General features: G+C 36.7%; 1 protein-coding gene across 2 annotated transcripts in view; it reads left to right on the forward strand.

Annotated features, from left to right (window-relative positions):
• Window positions 1-18622, forward strand: part of PSMD1 (proteasome 26S subunit, non-ATPase 1) — a 93147-nt gene that overhangs the window by 53747 nt on the left and 20778 nt on the right. For both annotated transcript variants that reach the window (XM_046019073.1, XM_046019072.1), the window contains exons 17-18: window positions 14544-14658; window positions 18018-18134. In XM_046019073.1, the coding sequence (XP_045875029.1) occupies window positions 14544-14658; window positions 18018-18134 (232 nt within the window). The remainder of the gene's footprint in view (window positions 1-14543; window positions 14659-18017; window positions 18135-18622) is intronic.

Raw genomic sequence — 18622 nt, forward strand, 5'->3', positions numbered from 1 at the left:
ACAGTTGTGCCCTTTTTCTGTTTCAGATTTCTGTTTCAGATTTGTGTGAAAGTTATTAGAAAATATTTGGTTCATTTCAGTTCTGTTGAGCACTTCAGATTTTATTCAGTATTTGCTGCTTTTTTTAACTCAAAATTCAGGGTTTTTTTCAGTATTTTAGAAAAAATAATTTGCTGTAAATTTTGAGTGAAAACATATAATACTCAAGAGCAATCAAATGGATTTTAATGTGCCAGGATTCTATTCAGGAATATAGAAATATTCTGAAGTATTGCTTTGTTGTGAATCACAAGTTAGCACCTGTACTTATGCAGGCAGATGGTAGTCTGCAAAACAAATAATGCCAGATTTAAAGTTGTACCAGTATATTCAATGAATATATGGATTTGTTTTTATAGATAAATTTTTTTAAATATTCATCGACTATATTATAAAAATGCTGACCATTATTACTATTATAAACTTTGCCAGTACTAACCCTCTTACCCACATTCACTTTTTTTTTTTAAGATTTTATTTATTTATTTGAGAGAGCGAGCGAGCACGAGAAGGGGAAAGGGCAAAGGGAAAGGGAGAAGCAGGCTCCCCGCTGAACCAGGAGCCCAATGTGGGGCTCAACCCCAGAACCCCAATATCATGACCTGGGCCGAAGGCAGATGCTTAACCAACTGAGCCACCCAGGACTCCTCACTTACCTTTTTTAAGAAACTTAATTCTAAGTAGTTAAAATTGGTGGTTGGGTTATTATTGTTTTTTTGGTTTTGGGTTTTTTTTTTTTAATTAGTTTAATAGCTAAGAAACACAACTAGTTAAAACTACTTATTTGGCAACTTTTCGCTCTGGCTGGGATATATAGACATTGGGGCGGGAATGTGTTTTGGTGAGTGCTATGTATTGTGTACGACTGATGAATCACAAAACTGTACCCCTGAAACAAATAATTCGTTATATGTTAATAATTTAAAAAAAAAAAAAGCATAGCTGAGAATCAGGAAGCAAAATAATAATAAATAGATGAAAGAGTAGACCAATCTTTCAGTTGCAAATAACTGAACTGTGCTCTAAAACTTCATGCACATTAGATGGAAGGCAATCTGTAAGTCCCCAGTCGAAATCTCTTCACACTCATTCACCCAAACATGTCTCTCTCCCTTCTTTAATAAAAATACCATTTGTACATGGTGGTAAATCTAAATAGTACAAAAGAATGTTCAGTGATAAATCCACTTTGAGATGGTTTTAACAAACACATTTCCCTGTTTACTCCAGAGTAGACTGACAAATTAACAGGTGGACAAGCACTTTGGTAAAAGCAAATTAGAGTCCACAGAAGAAACAGGAAGTAAGAAGTATAGGTATGTAGGTCTACTCAGAGTAGAAGCTTGTAGCTCTCCTGAAACCCAGGCTGTCACAATTTTATGTAGTATAATAATTGATACCAGAGGGATGACTTCCACATATTAAAGAAAAGATTAAATAATTTTTATTCGGTTCTGTTTCGGATGGCAGGAATACATGAAATGCATTTTTTAAAAGATTGCTATCCAAAATGATAAATATATAACAGTATGATTCTTAATAGGTGAATTAAATTTCAATTATCTGGAAACTTTATTTGTGTAAAATACCTCATTTATCAAGAACTCCAGATAAATTCTTACTTAAAATTGCTTAAAGTTCAGACTCGGACTCTAATCTAACCATAACCAGAAAACTTAATTCCTCCGTTTTTTCCAAAATGATGACTTTTGTCCTGATGTCTTTTTATTTTTTTTTTTTATTATTTTTTTTTAATATTTTTTTTTAAATATTTTATTTATTTATTTATTTGACAGAGAGAGAGAGAGATCACAAGTAGAGCAGCAGGCAGAGAGAGGGGGGGAAGCAGGCTCCCTGCGGAGCAGAGAGCCCGATGTGGGGTTCGATCCTAGGACCCTGAGACCATGACCTGAGCCGAAGGCAGCGGCTTAACCCACTGAGCCACCCAGGCGCCTCCTGATGTCTTTTTAATTTATTGAACATATTCTGTCTTTGACTTAAAAGGGCAGTCTAATTTATAGGTCTAAAAAGACAAATACCGACCAAGAACATTTTTTTACCTCTCAGTCATAATTATCAAACACCTGAGGCGCCTGGGTGGCTCAGTGGGTTAAAGCCTCTGCCTTCAGCTCAGGTGGTGATTTCAGGGTCCGGGGATCGAGCCCGGCATCAGGCTCTCTGCTCAGCGGGTAGCCTGTTTCCCCCTCCCTCTCTGCCTGCCTCTCTGTCTACTTGTGATCTCTGTCTGTCAAATAAATTTTTTAAAAAAGATAATAATAACAATAATAATTATCAAACACTAGCCGTTAAGGAATTTTTGGCAATATAGGGATTGTGTCCAGTACATATTCATTTATTTGAAGTATTCATTGAGTTCATTTGCTCATGGCAATATAGTGATGAACAGGATAAACATTTTCTGCCCTTGTGAAATTTATCTCATGGATGGATACAAGGAAGTATATTGATCATTATAATGCAGATGTAGTAGCTAATACTAGCTCATTTTAACAGGTCCCACAGAGCAACTCAAATATTTTTTTGCTTTTTTTCCTTTCCATTCCTTTCTTACTCATATCAGCTAAAGACCTAAAATTCTAAAAATAGTTTTTCCAAATTTAATCTCTTCTTCTTAGACTCTGCTCACTCTCCCCTGACAACTGATTTTACCTGTTTTAATGAAAGATTTAGACCAGTCTGAAAGTGCTATTACTTTTTAATCTTTCTGAAGTGTCTTTTTTTTTTTCAATCCATCCTCTCCTTTGGAATTACGTTGACATTACTCTTTTCCACAACTTCACTTAAGTTATTGATCCCAGCTCTTTTTTTTTTTTAAAGATTTTATTTATTTATTTGACAGAGAGAGACCCAGCGAGAGAAGGAACACAAGTAGGGGGAGTGGGAGGGGAAGAAGCAGGCTGCCTGCTGAGCAGGGAGTCCGATGCAGGGCTCGATCCTAGGACTCTGGAATCATGACCTGAGCTGAAGGCAGACACTTAACGACTGAGCCACCCAGGCGCCCCAATGATCCCAACTCTTTATTTTATTCTTTGCAATTTTGCTGAATATAGTATCTTTTTCACACATAGAATCCATGCCTTGAATATTCAGTTCTCAGTTCTAACATCTTTCTTGCAGACATGCTCAGGTTTCTAGTTAATGAAAACTAAACATTTCGTTATCCCTTGAGTCTCTCCTTCATCATCAAACTTCTTTAAAGAATTGCCTGTCTTTTCTCTTCTGATCACCCACCCAGTCTGTAATCCTTATAATCAGATTTTTTTCTCCAGGGTTCTACTAAAACAACTCTTAAAAAGTCCATTATTAACACCAGTTATAGATTGTGTGCGATATTCAGCTCTGTTGGCTAAGTATTTCTTCTTAAAGCTTTTATCTTTTCCTGCCTTCTGAGACATTCCATCCTGGTTCTTTGTCTTTGTTAAAGAATCTTTTCTAACTCTTCTTCTACCCTTTTAATATGCAGATACCTCCCAGGTTCCTGTCCTCTGTTGACTTCATCTCCCTCATTATTGTCTTCCTCCATTCACCTATGGTTTCCATTAACTTGTTGAAGAAAGCCCCTAAAACTAAAACTCTATTTCTAGCCTAATGGCTATGATTCGTGGTCATGAAAGTAGACCGGCAGAATCCCTAAGAGTTAGGAGACCTTTCTCTGAGCTTTGATTTCTGCATTTGTAATAAGGTGACGTAACCTCCTCTGCCTATTTTATAGCAGCGACTGGTCCCGTTGATCATTTCCCCTTCCATAAAATAGCTTCATTTGGCTTCCAGTAGATCACACTCATGGATGTTCTCCTGCCTCACTGACTATTCCTTTTTAGTCTCTTTGTTCTATTTCATCTCTTCAGCCTCTTAATCTTCAACCTTCTTGGGGGTTCATTTCTGGATCTCTTCTCTCCCCTGTCTGTATTTGGTGTCTTATATACATTTATGGCTTTAAATACCATCTATATACTGAAACTCCCAAACTTCTATCTCTAGCCTATACTCCAGACTCATGTTCAATCGCCTACTCAGTATTTCCCTTAGATGTCTAAAAACATCTCAAACTCAGATTGTCTAAAACTGAACTTATATTCTCTGTCTCCAGATCTGCTCTATATATTGGTCTATTTATCTCAGATAAAGGCAGTTGCATCTTTCCAGTCTCTTTATCTCACGTTCTACATTTTTTCCTTCAGGAAATCTTGTTGGTTCTACCTTCTATATATATCTTATATCTATGTGTATATATATATATATATATATATATATATATGTATATACAGCAAATTTCCCCTAAGTCACCATCATATCTTGACTGGATTTCTAGGTAGCCTCTTAACCAGTCTTCTTTATTCTGCCTTTGCCCTATGTTCTCAATAAAGCAGCCAAAATGACCCTTTTAAAACAAGGCAGATCATATTCCTTTGCTCAGAATCCTCCAGTGGCCCTTTATTTCACTCATAATAAAAGGCAAAGTTCCAGTAACCCCCTGGCCTGTAAAGTTCCTATAAAGCTTTTATGATCTGGCCATAGTTTCAGTTATTCTTCCCCTTCTTCACCACACTCAAACCACTGGCGTCTGCTGTTCCTCAAACATGTCTGGCATTGTTTTATCATTGGGCTTTTGCATGAGGTATTTTCTCTACCTAATACATAATGCACTCTTCCCCTACATAGCCACTTGACTTGCTTCCTTACTGCCTTCCTGTCTTTGCTTAAATACCACATTATGGGGGCACCTGGTGGCTCAGTGGGTTAAGCCTCTGCCTTTGGCTCAGGTTGTGATCCCAGGGTCCTGGGATGGAGCCCCACATCAGGCTCTCTGCTCAGCAGGGAGCCTGCTTCTCCCTGTCTCTCTGCCTGCCTCTCTGCCTACTTGTGATCTCTGTCAAATAAATAAATAAAATCTTGGAAAAAAAAAATACCACATTATCATTGAAGCCTACGCTGACTACCCTAATTGGTAATGTTAAACATTCCTCCTGCCTCTTCCAGTACCCCTTACCTTGATTTCCTTTTCTTGTTCTCCTTAGTACTTCACATTTTTACTTAGTTTATCATTTATTTTTTATTATATGTCTCCTACTAGAATGTAGGTTTTGTCTTCTTTGATCACTAGTCTGAGTTTATCCTGCTTAGAGTTTGTTGAGTTTCTAGTCTTTTATCAAAATTTGGGAGGTTTGGCCATTATTTCTTCAAATGTTCTTTCTACCACTCTCTCCCTCTCACTCCCTCTAGGACTCCCATCTATGCAACGTTGGTATGCTTGATGGTGTCCCACTGGTTTTTAAGGCTCTGTTCATTTTATAGAATTATTTTCTCTTTCTGTTCCTCAGGTTAGGTAGTCCAGTTCACCTAACATAATTCTCAATTTAATTTAATATTGTCACTTTACCTAACTTGATTCTTCTGCCTGACCAGTTCTGTTATTGAACCCTCTCTAATGAATTTTTCATTTCACTTTTACTTTTCAGTTCCAGAATTTGATTTTGTGTATCTATATATAATTTCTATTTATTGATTTTTCTTGAATTGATGAGGAATTGTTCTCCTGTTACATTTAGTCATTTGCCTTTCTTTTTTTTTCTCTTTGAATGTATTTAAGATGGCTTAAGTTCAATACTTGGGCTTACTCGGGGACTCATTCTATTAATTTCTTTTTTTCTTGTGAATAGGCTTTATGTATTTCCTTATTTCTTTTCATGACTCTTATTAATTTTTTGTTGAAAACTGGATGTTTTGAATATTACAGTGTGGCAACAAAGGAAATCAGATTCCGCCCCCCCCCCCCTCCCCGGTGTTTATTATTGCTGCTTCTTGTGGATTGTTTGGTGACTTTTTTAGAAGTAGTTTTATAGGGGTGCCTGGGTGGCTCAGTGGGTTAAGCCTCTGCCTCCGGCTCTGTGTTACATTAGCCTAGCGGTCAGCTAGTGGGTTTTTTTTGACAGTTTCCTTAAATGCCTGGAGCCAAGAAAAGGAAAAAAAAAGAAAGGGAAAAGGAAAAAGATTCTCCCTGAATCTGAAATCTTGCAGATTGGCTGTGTTGGGACACTCCTTTAACTTAGCCAAATTACTCTGCCTTCGCCTTTGCTTCCTGCTTGTGCAGGGCTGGGAGTGAAAGTTTCGAGGCTTCTCAGGCCTTTCCTGAGCATGTGTCGAACCTTGAGTACGCGTGTGGTATTCGCAATTCCCTTGGTATATGTGGCAGCTTTTAAAGCCCTTATTAACCCCACATATCTTCCCAAGTTTCTGGGTCCGCTTATTGCCTAGATTAACCGTTAATCCTCGCCCCAGGCTCCCATGGCCAGTACTTTTGCTTTTACGTGTTTTCAACAAATGTCACCTGGCAAGCTGCTCCAGGCCTGCGAGTTCTCTAAGTTTGGTGAAATAAAGGCAGGCAGGCTATTGCACTGGTGCTTCAAGGAGCCACCAGGCAGGTTGAAACACAATTTACACAGTTCTGTGAGAATAGTCTGTCTTGCTCCCTCTCATTAACAGCTGTACTAGGACACAGGCTGCCCTCTCCACTGACACCACTAGTCTCGGAGTAGGGTGGTAGTTGGGCATTTTCCAATATCACAGCACTCTCTTCCAACAGTGCTTCATTAAGCTGACCTATGGTTGTTGTAAGTTTTTCACTAGATTTTTTTCAGAGTTCTATAAAGATTCATTCTGACGGTTTTTGCCAGGTTGTTATTGCCAAAGAAAGCTGCTCATAACTGTATCCACTTTTGTCAAGAACAAAAGAATAAGATATTTTTTTTAAATATCAGTGAAACTCTGTAGTACAACTTGGTATCATGAAATGTCTTTAAAGAATTCTTATATCTAGAATTATAGTTGATCATAAAAGACCCAAATACTTGATTTATATTTGCTGAGCTCTGTAAGTCTTCAGTAACCACTGTAATCAGCTATTAGAAGTAGACCTTTCTTATTAGGACAGTTATTTAAATACCAGAAATGAATTAAACTTTCTGAGAATTGAAGTATATTTATGTTCGTTTTTATAAAATCAAGGAAATATTAATACTTTAATAAATCTACGAGTGTATAATCTTGTCACTCACACTGTAAGACTTTCCCTGGTTTGCTCATTTTAAGAGGTGGTGGGAATGTGCTAATAATACTATAACTTTTTGAATATTATAGATTTGAATATTATAGATTTCTGTAAGTCCAGGAATGCAATTTGATATTTTTTAGGAGCCATGTTTCTTATTATGGTGAAGTAGAATTCTTTGTATAAATCTTACAAATTTACTTTCTTCTCATCTTTTGAGATATTTTTGCCCTATTTTGGTAGCACCTGAAAGAAGCAGTGTGTTTGGAAATAAAGCAAAAGCTTATCTAGAACTATAGCTATTTTTAATTATCTGAAGTCTAGTAAAATGATTTTAAAATATATATATTTAAAGGTAGGACTAAATTTGTATGATTTAGGGCAGGATCTGTGTAATTTCATTTTGTTTTCTTTATGATACTTCACATGTAATAGATATATCTAAACTGATAAAGTGAAAATCCACGAATAGCAGCCACTTGGAATATAGAGGTTCGTGGGATAAAAGTATGCTAGGGAAACAAAACTGCTTTTTTCTTTCTCAGTTATTTTCCTGATAATAAATATTTGATGCATTTCTTTTATATTGTAAAGAAAATAAAACTCAAAAAATATATCTCTGCCTGCCTTTTTTTTTTTTAAGATTTTATTTATCCATATGACAGAGAGGGAACACAGAAGCAGGAGGGAGCTGCAGAGGGAGAGGGAGAAGCAGCCTGATTGGGGCAGGTGTAGGCTCCATTCTAGGACCCTGGGAACATGACCTGAACCAAAGACAGGTGCTTTACCAACTGAGCCACCCAGGCACCCTCTCCCCACTTTTTTTTAACCTCATGATATTCACCTTTTTATTTTTACAAACTCGCCAAAAAAAAGAACAAAAAAAGTTCTTAGCGTTCCCACCACCTGTAGCTCCCTTGTTAAAAAGAAATGCAGCTAGCACATTCATAATTGTCTGAGTAAATATATTTTTAAATTTAACATAGCAAAACATAAATATGTAAAAAAGGTGTCAGACATAACACATTTTATGCTAATACAGTGGTTTCCAAACTATTGAATTCCTTGTTCTCTGCATTCCCTTACTTAGTAAAACAAAACCCATTATTTTCCTGTGACTTGATAATTTCTAGACATTTGTTTCTCTAAATATGTTCGTGGAGGGGCACCTGAGTGGCTCAGTAGGTTGAGTGTTGAAGTCTTGGTTTTGGCTCCACACATGATCTGGGGTGGTAGGGGTTTGAGCTCCACATTCTTTCCGTGCACAGTGGGGAGCCTGCTTTTCCCTCTCCCTGCCCTCCCCTTGCTCACCCCCGTCCCTCCCAATCAATCAAATCTGTTTTTAAAATAAATAAATATGTTCATGGAGACAAAGATAAGTTTTTATTGCTGGTCAGGGATTAGTCATTTAAATACTTTGTTATAAATGCTGATCTGAAGGAATTATATCAAATGACAGGAATTATTTTGTGATATTATCTAAGATAAATGCTCGTATAGAAAAGCTAAGATTTGGGGCGCCTGGGTGGCTCAGTCAGTTGAGTGTCTGCCTTCGGCTCAGGTCATGATCTCAGGGTCCTGAGATTGAGCCCCACATCGCATCAGGCTCTCTGCTCAGTGGGGAGCCTGTTTCCCCCCACCCTCTCTCCCTACCTCTCTACCTACTTGTGATCTCTCTCTGTGTGTCAAATAAATAAAGTCTCTAAGGAAGGAAGGAAAGAAAGCAGGAAAAGCAAGCTAAGATTCAAGTAGTGTTAGAATTATCTAAAATAAGTGAAAGAAAACCCTATGGACTGTTATTAAAGATTTGGTGTATTTTCTTTTAATCTCTTTTTGTTTCCCCCTTGCAGTTCATTTGGAAGAAACCAGGTTATTATGACTCAAGTTTGTACAGTAGGGATTGTGCTAATTGCATCCTGCTTCCCGATGTATAATATAGTGTGCTTTTCGGTCTTCTGTATTTCCTGTAAATTGATAGAGCTCGAGGCTTGGTCACACTGAGGTTCAATTTCTCTCTCTCTCTCTCTCTTTCTCTCTCCTTTTTAGAGGGGCAGGGCTGGCAGTGCACATTAGGTCAACTTGTTCCTATTTTTTTGATGTTACCAGTCATTGATAATTATCCCGAGGTCCGTTAATTCATGCCAAGCCTCAAAGTGGTGGTGATAATTGTTTTGCCATTTATTCATTTATTAACTGTGACTTTAAAATTTTTATATTTATGCATACATTTTGTGTCTGTTATATGTTTAGGCAAGGATTAATGTATCGAAGTTCTGCTTCCAGCGAATATTTACATTCCAATCATAGCTTAGAAGGATTCTTTTGTCCTTTTAGAGCTACTTGCTAAAAATTAAAGTAAACAGATATTCTGGTTTTACTGTACGCTTGAAGGGACTGAATGTCTAAGCTAATTTATTAAAAAATGTATCGTTTCTTGTCTTAACACTTTACTGAAGAATGCGTCAGCATTGGAACTGTTACCGACTGAGAAACTTAACAAGAATTTTTTTTTTTTATGTTCTTTGAGTTTATAGGCCTTACAACCTATTTTAGTCTTTATGGTAATCAACTGGGTAAAGTTTTGCATTAAGCTCCCAGTATTTATGTTCACTGGCAAAATTTTCTCTGAACTTCATGAAACTGTTAATATCCTATTCTAAGTAAAATACTGTTTCTAACAAGTGAGCATCATAAAATAAATGAAGTTTTAAGATACATTTAGAATAAGCTCTTCAGTGTGGGTCAGTTTTCCTTGGAATTTCCTGCCCTTGCTACCACTAAGGGACAAGTGGGTAAGTGTTCTGTGTGCCCTTAGCTCCTTCAAAAGTTGGTGAGGAGATCTGGAGGTCAGGACTCTGAATACAACCAGCTTTCTAGGTTTAATATCCAACTCACTTTATTTTGCATGAATGTTTGGGCTTGAGTTCCCTTCCCTTTTTTACAAATAAGAACCCAAACTACAACTAGGGTAGCCACATTCCTGGTTCTGATCCAAAGACAGTTTCTGGTAATGCATTTAGAGTTAAGTGATTGTGGTATAGTATTCTGCTCTACCATACCACCACCTTTCCCCTGCATGAGTAAGGTGGGACAGATACCATTTCATGGGTAATGTTGTTAAGGCTTAGAGAGATTTAGTGATTGCCACTCTAGTATTAAATGGCTGCACTGGAATTGGAATTCAAGTCTTTCTGATTCCAAGCCCATGTTATTCTCACTACCATAGCAAAAAGAGGGCAAAAGGAAAAGAAGGCAGAGAGATTATTTAAAGAGTCACTATTACTTCCAGTGAGAGGTGTTTGAGGCCTGAAACAGGCAACAGAAACAAATAAAATTTAAGGGTTTCACTTGACTTGGTGGCAGATAAGACATGGGGGATGAGGGAATAGAATGATTAAAGATGTGAGTTTCCTGGGTTATATAAATGAACTGTTGTGGTGGAAGAAGTAGTGTAGGGGAGGGGATGCCCCTTATTCCTCTGTGTGGACTGCTGTATGTTGATTGAGGTGTTTGTGGTATATTTGGTTGAAAACAATCAGTAGGTACTTGGAAATTCCCTACCAAAAGACTAAGATTATTTAGTCTTTTGGTAGGGAATATAAGGGAGCTCAGCAGGGGTATATTCTTAATTCCTTCATCATATGTTAATCCTATGGCATTCACCTAGTGAGAATCAGAAATTCACAGTTCTACCAAGGGGATCCCTGTGGTTTATGGCCTCTCCAGATTCCCTCTGTGATTGACCCCATGTGCCTAGAACAGTGTTTCTGCCTATATACATATATTGCTACATTTTTTTTCCTTTTCTAATAAAGATAGATTAGAAAAAAGAGACCAGATGAAAGCATCTGATTTATTAATAGGATTTAATGTTGAGATCACACAAAATATTTAGTAAAGAAATAGTAGTTAATAGCCAGTATGTTGAAAGAAAGGAGTTCATATATGCAGTTTATGGTCAGATGTTACGGGAGTGACTTGTGCATATATCCTTGTACAGTTCCTGCTCTGTGGAAAGTTTGTATAAACAATAAAGTTGGCAAGTTGACTGGTAGCTACAAGCCAAGAAATTTTTTGAAACAACAAATTAGGATTAGGTACCTATTTTGTGGGTGTTTTAGGCCTTACCTATGTGGTCTCTCTACTGAGAACTTCAAAGCACATAAAATTAAAAGACACTCAATTAGCCCTTATGAAGCAACACAGGTACTTTTTAATTTTCCTTTTTCTTTTTTTTTTTTTTTTTAATTATACAGCTGAATTATAAACTTAAGTGGGCAGGGGAACAGGGAAGGGCATAACTTCCGCCCCCCAACCCCCCGCCACTCCCATCCCCAGAGGTTAACCATTAGGCCCTGATGGGGCCATTAGTAGAAACCATTAGTAGAAAATACTTACTGGTTAAGTCTGTAAATATAGTTTGGCTCACTTTGTCATTTACTAAGTAATAAAAGTTATTTTATCTTTACTATCTAGCACTGTGCTAATAACTTATGGAAAATAAAAAATATAGAAAACACAGCCTTGGCCCTTGGGATATGTACACTCTTGAGTTGGCTTTATTTGTAATCAATTTGGTGACAAAATGCTTGAGTTTGTCAGAGGATTTGAGTATCAAGTTATGGGCCGAGCTTTAAGTTCTTTGCCTAATAAACTAAGTGCAAAATGAAAGCTAAATGATGGTACTGTCAACTACAAGTTGCAGAATGACTCTCCGGCAGCCTCTTTGATGTAATGTCGCTTTAAATTCCATAGGAATATTTCTCACCAAAGAAATGTCCTGAAATAATGAGCACTGATTTAAAACCTTTGATGGTTGGTTCTTTTTTTTTTTTCCTTAAAGATTTATTTACTTATTTGAAAGCGCACATGAGCCAGGGAAGCGGGAAAGAGAGAGAATCTCAAGCAGACTCCTAGCTGAGCACAGAGCCCGACACACGGTTTGATCTCACAACCCTGAGATCATGACCTGAGCCAAAATCAAGAGTGGGATGTTTAATTGACTGAGCCACCCAGGCATCCTGGTTGCTTTATTTTAAAAATCATAGAATTGGGGAGTTCTACGTGGCTCAGTTGATTAAGCATCTGCCTTCGGCTCAGGTCATGATCCCAGCATTGGGCTCCTTACTCAGTGGGGAGCCTGCTTCTCCCTCCACCTGCTACTTCCCCTGCTTGTGCTCTCTGTCTCTCTCTCTCTGACAAATAAATAAATAAAATCTTAAAAAAAAAAAAGCCATTGAATTATAAAGTAGGAAAGACATTATGGAACTTCTAGTCCCATTCCTTCTTTTTTTGTACATAGAAAGGGATCCCAGAGTATATGGTTTATTAAACTTTACCTGAATTATCCCAGCTGTTTGGAGACAAAACTGGAACTGGAACATGGGTTTTTTTACTTTGTGGCTTCCTCTTATATAATGTTATTTATGTCAGTGTGCATTAACTGAAGGTATACCATATTTTCAGTTATTTACTCATTTTGTTTTCTATGTATTCCAGTAAAAGATAAGTTATCTCTAATTACAAAAAAAAAGTGACTTACCTAATGTCATGACATACTAAGAAATTAGCAAAACTAGAACTAGAACCCAGATCCTCTGTTTCTTGTACTTTGCATCTTTTATAATACCAAGCTTTTTTTCCATATTGTTGCTGCTAGTATTACTTACAAATTATTCCTACTAGGAAGCTTAGTCAAACTGAGAACATTTTCAAGAAAGAATGATGGACCTTGTAAGGAAGAAATCCAGCCTTATAGCAAAATTTCACGTTTTCATAAATTTGGCTCTGCTCCATTTGAAATTTGAATTTACCACTTACTAGAGTTTCAGTCTGGAGGACAATTCCAACACAGTTAGGGATTTGAATTGGTCTATAGATAGTAACTGCTTTCATTAACAAGAAGATAGTGTTTTTAAAAAAAAACTTAGTTAAATGTAGTTATATGGGTAGCCTTTTTCTTTCAGTTTTTACTGAAGTGTACTATATATCCAAAAACATGCACATAATTAACCTACAGCTTGATGAATTTTCACAATCGAACACACACTGTAACCAGCACCCAGGTTGAGACCATTATCAGCCACCCAGAAACTCCCCTTACATTCTCTCTCTTTTTTTTTTTTAAGATTTTATTTATTTATTTGACGGAGAGAGAAGGAACACAAGCAGGGGGAACAGGAGAGGGAGAAGCAGGCTTCCCATCGAGCAGGGAGCCCGATGTGGGCCTCGATCCCAGGAACCTAGGATTATGACCTGAGCTGAAGGCAGCTGCTTAACAACTGAGCCACCCAGGTGCCCCTTACATTCTCTTCTAGTTACTACCCCCATCCTGCTGCCCCTGAAGAGTAACCACTATAAAGATGAAGTCAGGTATTTCATTATTAAGGTTTTCCTGTTTTTTGTTTTTTGTTTTTGTCTTTGCTGAGATATGAAGAGGTTGAGAAAAGAACAATTTCTGGGGCACCTGGGTGGCTCAGTTGGTTGAGCGTCTGACTCTTGATTTCGGCTTGGGTAACGGTTTCAGGGTCATGGCATCAAGCTCCATGTCAGGCTCTGCGCTCAGCATGGAGTCTGCTTGTCCCACTCCCTCTGCTCCTTCCCGCACTCAATGCACGCACTCTGTCGCTCTCTCTCAAATAAATAAATAAATAAATAAATAAATAAATAAATAAATAATTTTTTTTTAAAAAAATTCTGTCCTTATCAACACAACAATAGTTGCTAAGAGAAAAAAAGCAGAATTTTTTCATTATCAAGGCATATTTACCAATTTGATATTCAATCAGAGTTATACTGGGTGATTCAGATCTTTTGTGCAGCTTTGGAAACATCCCTGAGTCTCTATAATGGCTTTTGTCTTCTGATACAAAACACAAATTAAGATCCATGTAGAGCACTGTGTGCCCCCCATACCCTCATGGTTATTACCCATGACTATATGAATGACTATAATGCTTGGTCTAATGCAGAGTTATGGTTGAGGAATCACTGCTATATTCTGCTCTCTTTCTCTGTATCTCAGGATACAGAAGATAGATTTTTAATATCAATAATTAGAATTCCATGGGTGGGGGCGCCTGGGTGGCCCAGTGGATTAAGCCGCTGCCTTCGGCTCAGGTCATGATCTCAGGGTCCTGGGATCGAGCCCCGCATCAGGCTCTCTGCTCCGTGGGGAGCCTGCTTCCTCCTCTCTCTCTGCCTGCCTCTCTACCTACTTGTGATCTCTCTCTGTCAAATAAATAAATAAAATCTTTAAAAAAAAAAAAAAAAAGAATTCCATGGGTGGTTTTTTATTCTCCCAACTTCTTTGTGAAATATAACTATTGTTCCCCATAAGTTAAAAAAAAAAAAAAAAAAACGGTTAAAATTCTTCCATCTTTATTTAAAATATTTTACCTCTAACACTGTCTTCACTTCCTCTGTTTCTTATCAGGACCCCTGAACAGTGCCCCAGTGTTGTTTCATTGTTGTCAGAGAGTTACAATCCTCACGTGCGTTATGGAGCTGCTATGGCCCTGGGCATCTGCTGTGCTGGTACAGGAAATAAGGTAAAGCCCAAAGCCAGTGGGGTCAGTTCTTTCCTGGCACCAGACTGTTTTCCCTTGCAGAAAAGTTTTTATAGCCACCGTAAAAATCCAAGTGTGGTGTGATGTGTAAGAGTTAGCTTGTCTCTCTAAGCTTCCCAGAACTACCTTCCTCACTTTACCATGCTGGGTTCCTCAAAGCCGGTTAAGAACAAACCACCACATTGCGTGGGTGACTGTAATGGAAACAATGCTGTTGAATTTCTTTTTGAAACCATTGATTTTCTTTAAAAAAAAAAAAATACTTTTTTTCTTTAAAGAATTACTCTGGTCACTTTACGTGGTAATTTACATGTTTAATTGGCATGATTAGTATTGTGGAAATCAGCCTTCTTGAATGAGACCACCCAAATCAGCTAACCTTTTTTTGTTTTTGTTTTAAGAAAATTATTTAACTGCTATTTGCCTGATTCTTCTCGCAAACGTAATAGCTAACCTGATACTTGTTTAAGTCCTCAAAAGTGACAGAATCAAGAGCGGATTAGGCAAGCAAATGACTGGGAAATACAATTCATCGTGGGATTCATAAGGAAATGCACTCTTGCTTAAACAAGTATTCTTCATAGCAATGATATAATCATCTCATTTTTGCCTTTCATAGCACAGACCCATATACCTTAACCACTCCCCAGAACATGAACTTTTTTTTTTTAAGGTCTTATCATTTTAATTGACTTTCATGATTATTGCTCATCTGCAAGGATTAATATTGTACATGAACTTTTCTTTTAATGGAGTATGTGCATGCATGGGTGTGTGTGTGTGTGTGTGAGAGAGAGAGAGAGAGAGAATACAAACATGATGAGAACGAGAACATAAAGAACAAGAGTATAGGGGCACCTGGGTGGCTCAGTGGGTTAGGTCCTCTGCCTTCGGCTCAGGTCATGATCCCAGGGTCCTGGGATTGAGCCCCGCATCGGGCTCTGCTCAGTGGGGAGCCTGCTTCCTCCTCTCTCTCTGCCTGCCTCTCTGCCTACTTGAGATCTCTGTCTGTCAAATAAATAAATAAAAATCTTTAAAAAAAAAAAATAAATAAAAGAACAAGAGTATAGCTAGATTATGCTCCCAGTGTCTTTACATCAGAGGAGTCATTGTTTTTAATACTCTTTTGTCCACAGTAAAATAAAATAAAACATATTTATTGAATGAGTCCAGGAGTTAAATTTTAATTTGCTCAACTTTTTCTCTAATAAAAAGAGTATTAGTATTGGATACAAATAACTTTTTCTAGTCACATAAAACCTTACTGAAGCTAGGAATTAAAATGGCATTTTCACTATATGTGATAAAAATTTGTAGAGAAACATCCCCTTCTGGTATTCTCATTCATCTCTTTACCCTGCTTTGTTTTTTTCTTCATAGGACTTATCACCACCTGATATTTTTATTACACCTATTTATTTATTGTCTGTCTCTGCCCTGAAATGTGAGGTCCCTAAGAACAGAATATTCACTGCTACAACCTAAAGTCAGACCTGACACCTAGTAGGCATTCAGTAAATATTTGTCAAATCAGTGTTGGAAGGGAAGATCCTTTAAGGATATGATGGTGAACGAGTTGAGCATAGTCTCTGTCCTCACAGAGATTTGTTTTTAAAGTGTTTTTTTGGAGGGGGGATTTCTTACCTGAGAATATATCTTCAGTTTTATTAGAAATATCATTGGGTTTATAAAATGCAGTTTATAGAAATTGGTCTTCATTTTTTTCTGGAACACATCTGCTCTGTAAACAAAGGAAAATTATGTTGGATGTTTTGTGAAATATTTCCCGTTCAGATCTTCAGTAGACATTTATGTTAAGCCTCTTAAGTTAAATGTATATTAGATTTTTTTTTTTCTTTCCAGATTATTGTAAACTTAATATGATGTCTAGGAGCAAATGTTCTTTGAGACACAGCACCTGGCAAGTTAATTCAATGAAAAATTTTTATTACTCATACTAAGCAGGTCTGCTTTATTTCTAGATAGTTTGTGTGATCTATGTAACAATACCTATCTGACCAAGGTTTGATGACTTGTTTTTATTTATTAAAAACTCAAAACTTTTTTTATGTCTAAAATGTATCTTTAAGGTTGTATCACATACCTCAAAGACCAAGTTAGTGTCTTTTAACTTTTAAGTTGGAAATTTGCTTATATTTTTATCATGACTACCTCATAAAAAGTATTGACAGTACTATGAGTGTGTTTAAAAAACTCTGCACAATGTCCTGACATTTTTCACAGAAATGGGGAGAAAGAATACACGTATATGTATTATCTGTTAACAGCTCTGATTTTTAAAATAAATGAATCCACATGTAAAGAAATCTGAAGTTGTTTGCCAAAAAAAAAAAAAAAAAAGAATTCAACTTATTCTTTCCTTCCTTGGCCTTGAAACAAAGGATATTTAAGAAATGGCATACTGTATTAAGAAACAAATTTGGTAATTTTGTTAACCCATTGCTTTTTTCCTCTGGATTTATATCTACCAAAGACCTTATAAGGAATGCTATAAAGTGTCACTTAACAAAATTTCTGCACGTTGTTAACAGAACTTACATAGGGCGAAAGAGTTCTTGGTCAAATATAGTGAACAAATGCTGGGATAAACAAAGTTTGAGTAATTTCTTTAATAAGGCTCTGGATCTTTTGGTATGGTGTGCATTCAGAGAGTATTTGACAAGCTGTATATATTTTAAACCTGCAAGGGGAAGTGATATATAGTACCCCAGAACTACCAAACTTATTTCACCAAGGAATCCCTTTTTCATAGAACCAATTATTCTGAAGAATATAATATTGGGGAATCCTATTAAACATCGATTTAATTTTTTAAGTTAGGTCTTATAAAATCATCAAAGGCATTACCTTAACCTAATATCTGAAGGAAGTTGGATACTTAATTCAGATTTTAGGGTCAGACAGGCCTGAGTGCTCTACTTGCATGATTTTGGGCAAATTTCTTAACCTCGGTTTCCTTTGTTTATAAAGATTGTTTTATGTTGTTGTTTATTTGTTTTTGTTTTAGGATTAATAGAATTATATGGGATAACATATGTAATACTGTTGTACCTGGAAAATAGTAGGTGTTTATCAAACATTAATCTCATTTTCTGTTACCTTCTTTTTGACTTCTTTTACCTCAAGACAGGAGCACCCGTTCTACAAGCTTCCTTCTCACTTACGGTCAATTGTATTGAAACTTAAAGCATACTCATTTGCAAGTAGTCTTTAATGAACTCACTACAATATTAGATGAAAGTACCGACTTAGAATAATAATAACTAATTTGAAAATCCAGTTACACCAGCTTAATTTAAAGTTTTTTTTAATGTTTTCAGGAAGCAATTAATTTGTTAGAACCAATGACAAATGACCCCGTGAACTATGTGAGGCAAGGAGCTCTGATAGCTTCGGCTCTCATCATGATCCAGCAGACTGAAATCACTTGTCCAAAGGTGAGCAAACAAACAAATTCTCCAGAAGAGAGCTGGTTCAGGCTTTTTAGTAACTTATCCTCTTTTAAGAACAATTTTACCTCAAATGTAGTAGACACCAAACACAAAAGAAGTGGAAAAGGTAGGTAAAAGAGACAACTTTAACTATATAACACTCTTTAAATGCATTTTTTACAGATTTATAGTCACTTTGTTAATTGAACTATTTAGCCATACTTGAAAAATTAGAACTTACAGGTTGATGAAATCATAAAAATGAACTTTAATTTTTGCCTCCTACTATCCTCTTAAAATGTGTTTAGTAGAATAACTTGTTCCTCTGATAGAGGATGCAAATTTAGGTAGTCCTTGACTTTTTGATTCATCTTTTTGAGGTAATAAAAAGTCCTACATTCATTTTATATGGTATATACAATCTCAGTTTAGAAATTAGTATATCCATATTCTCCATTAGAATGTCATTATCCTGCTGGGAGACACTAACATGG

The sequence above is a fragment of the Meles meles genome, chromosome 9 (assembly GCF_922984935.1).
Source record: "Meles meles chromosome 9, mMelMel3.1 paternal haplotype, whole genome shotgun sequence".
In the NCBI taxonomy this organism is placed as follows: Eukaryota; Metazoa; Chordata; class Mammalia; order Carnivora; family Mustelidae; genus Meles; species Meles meles.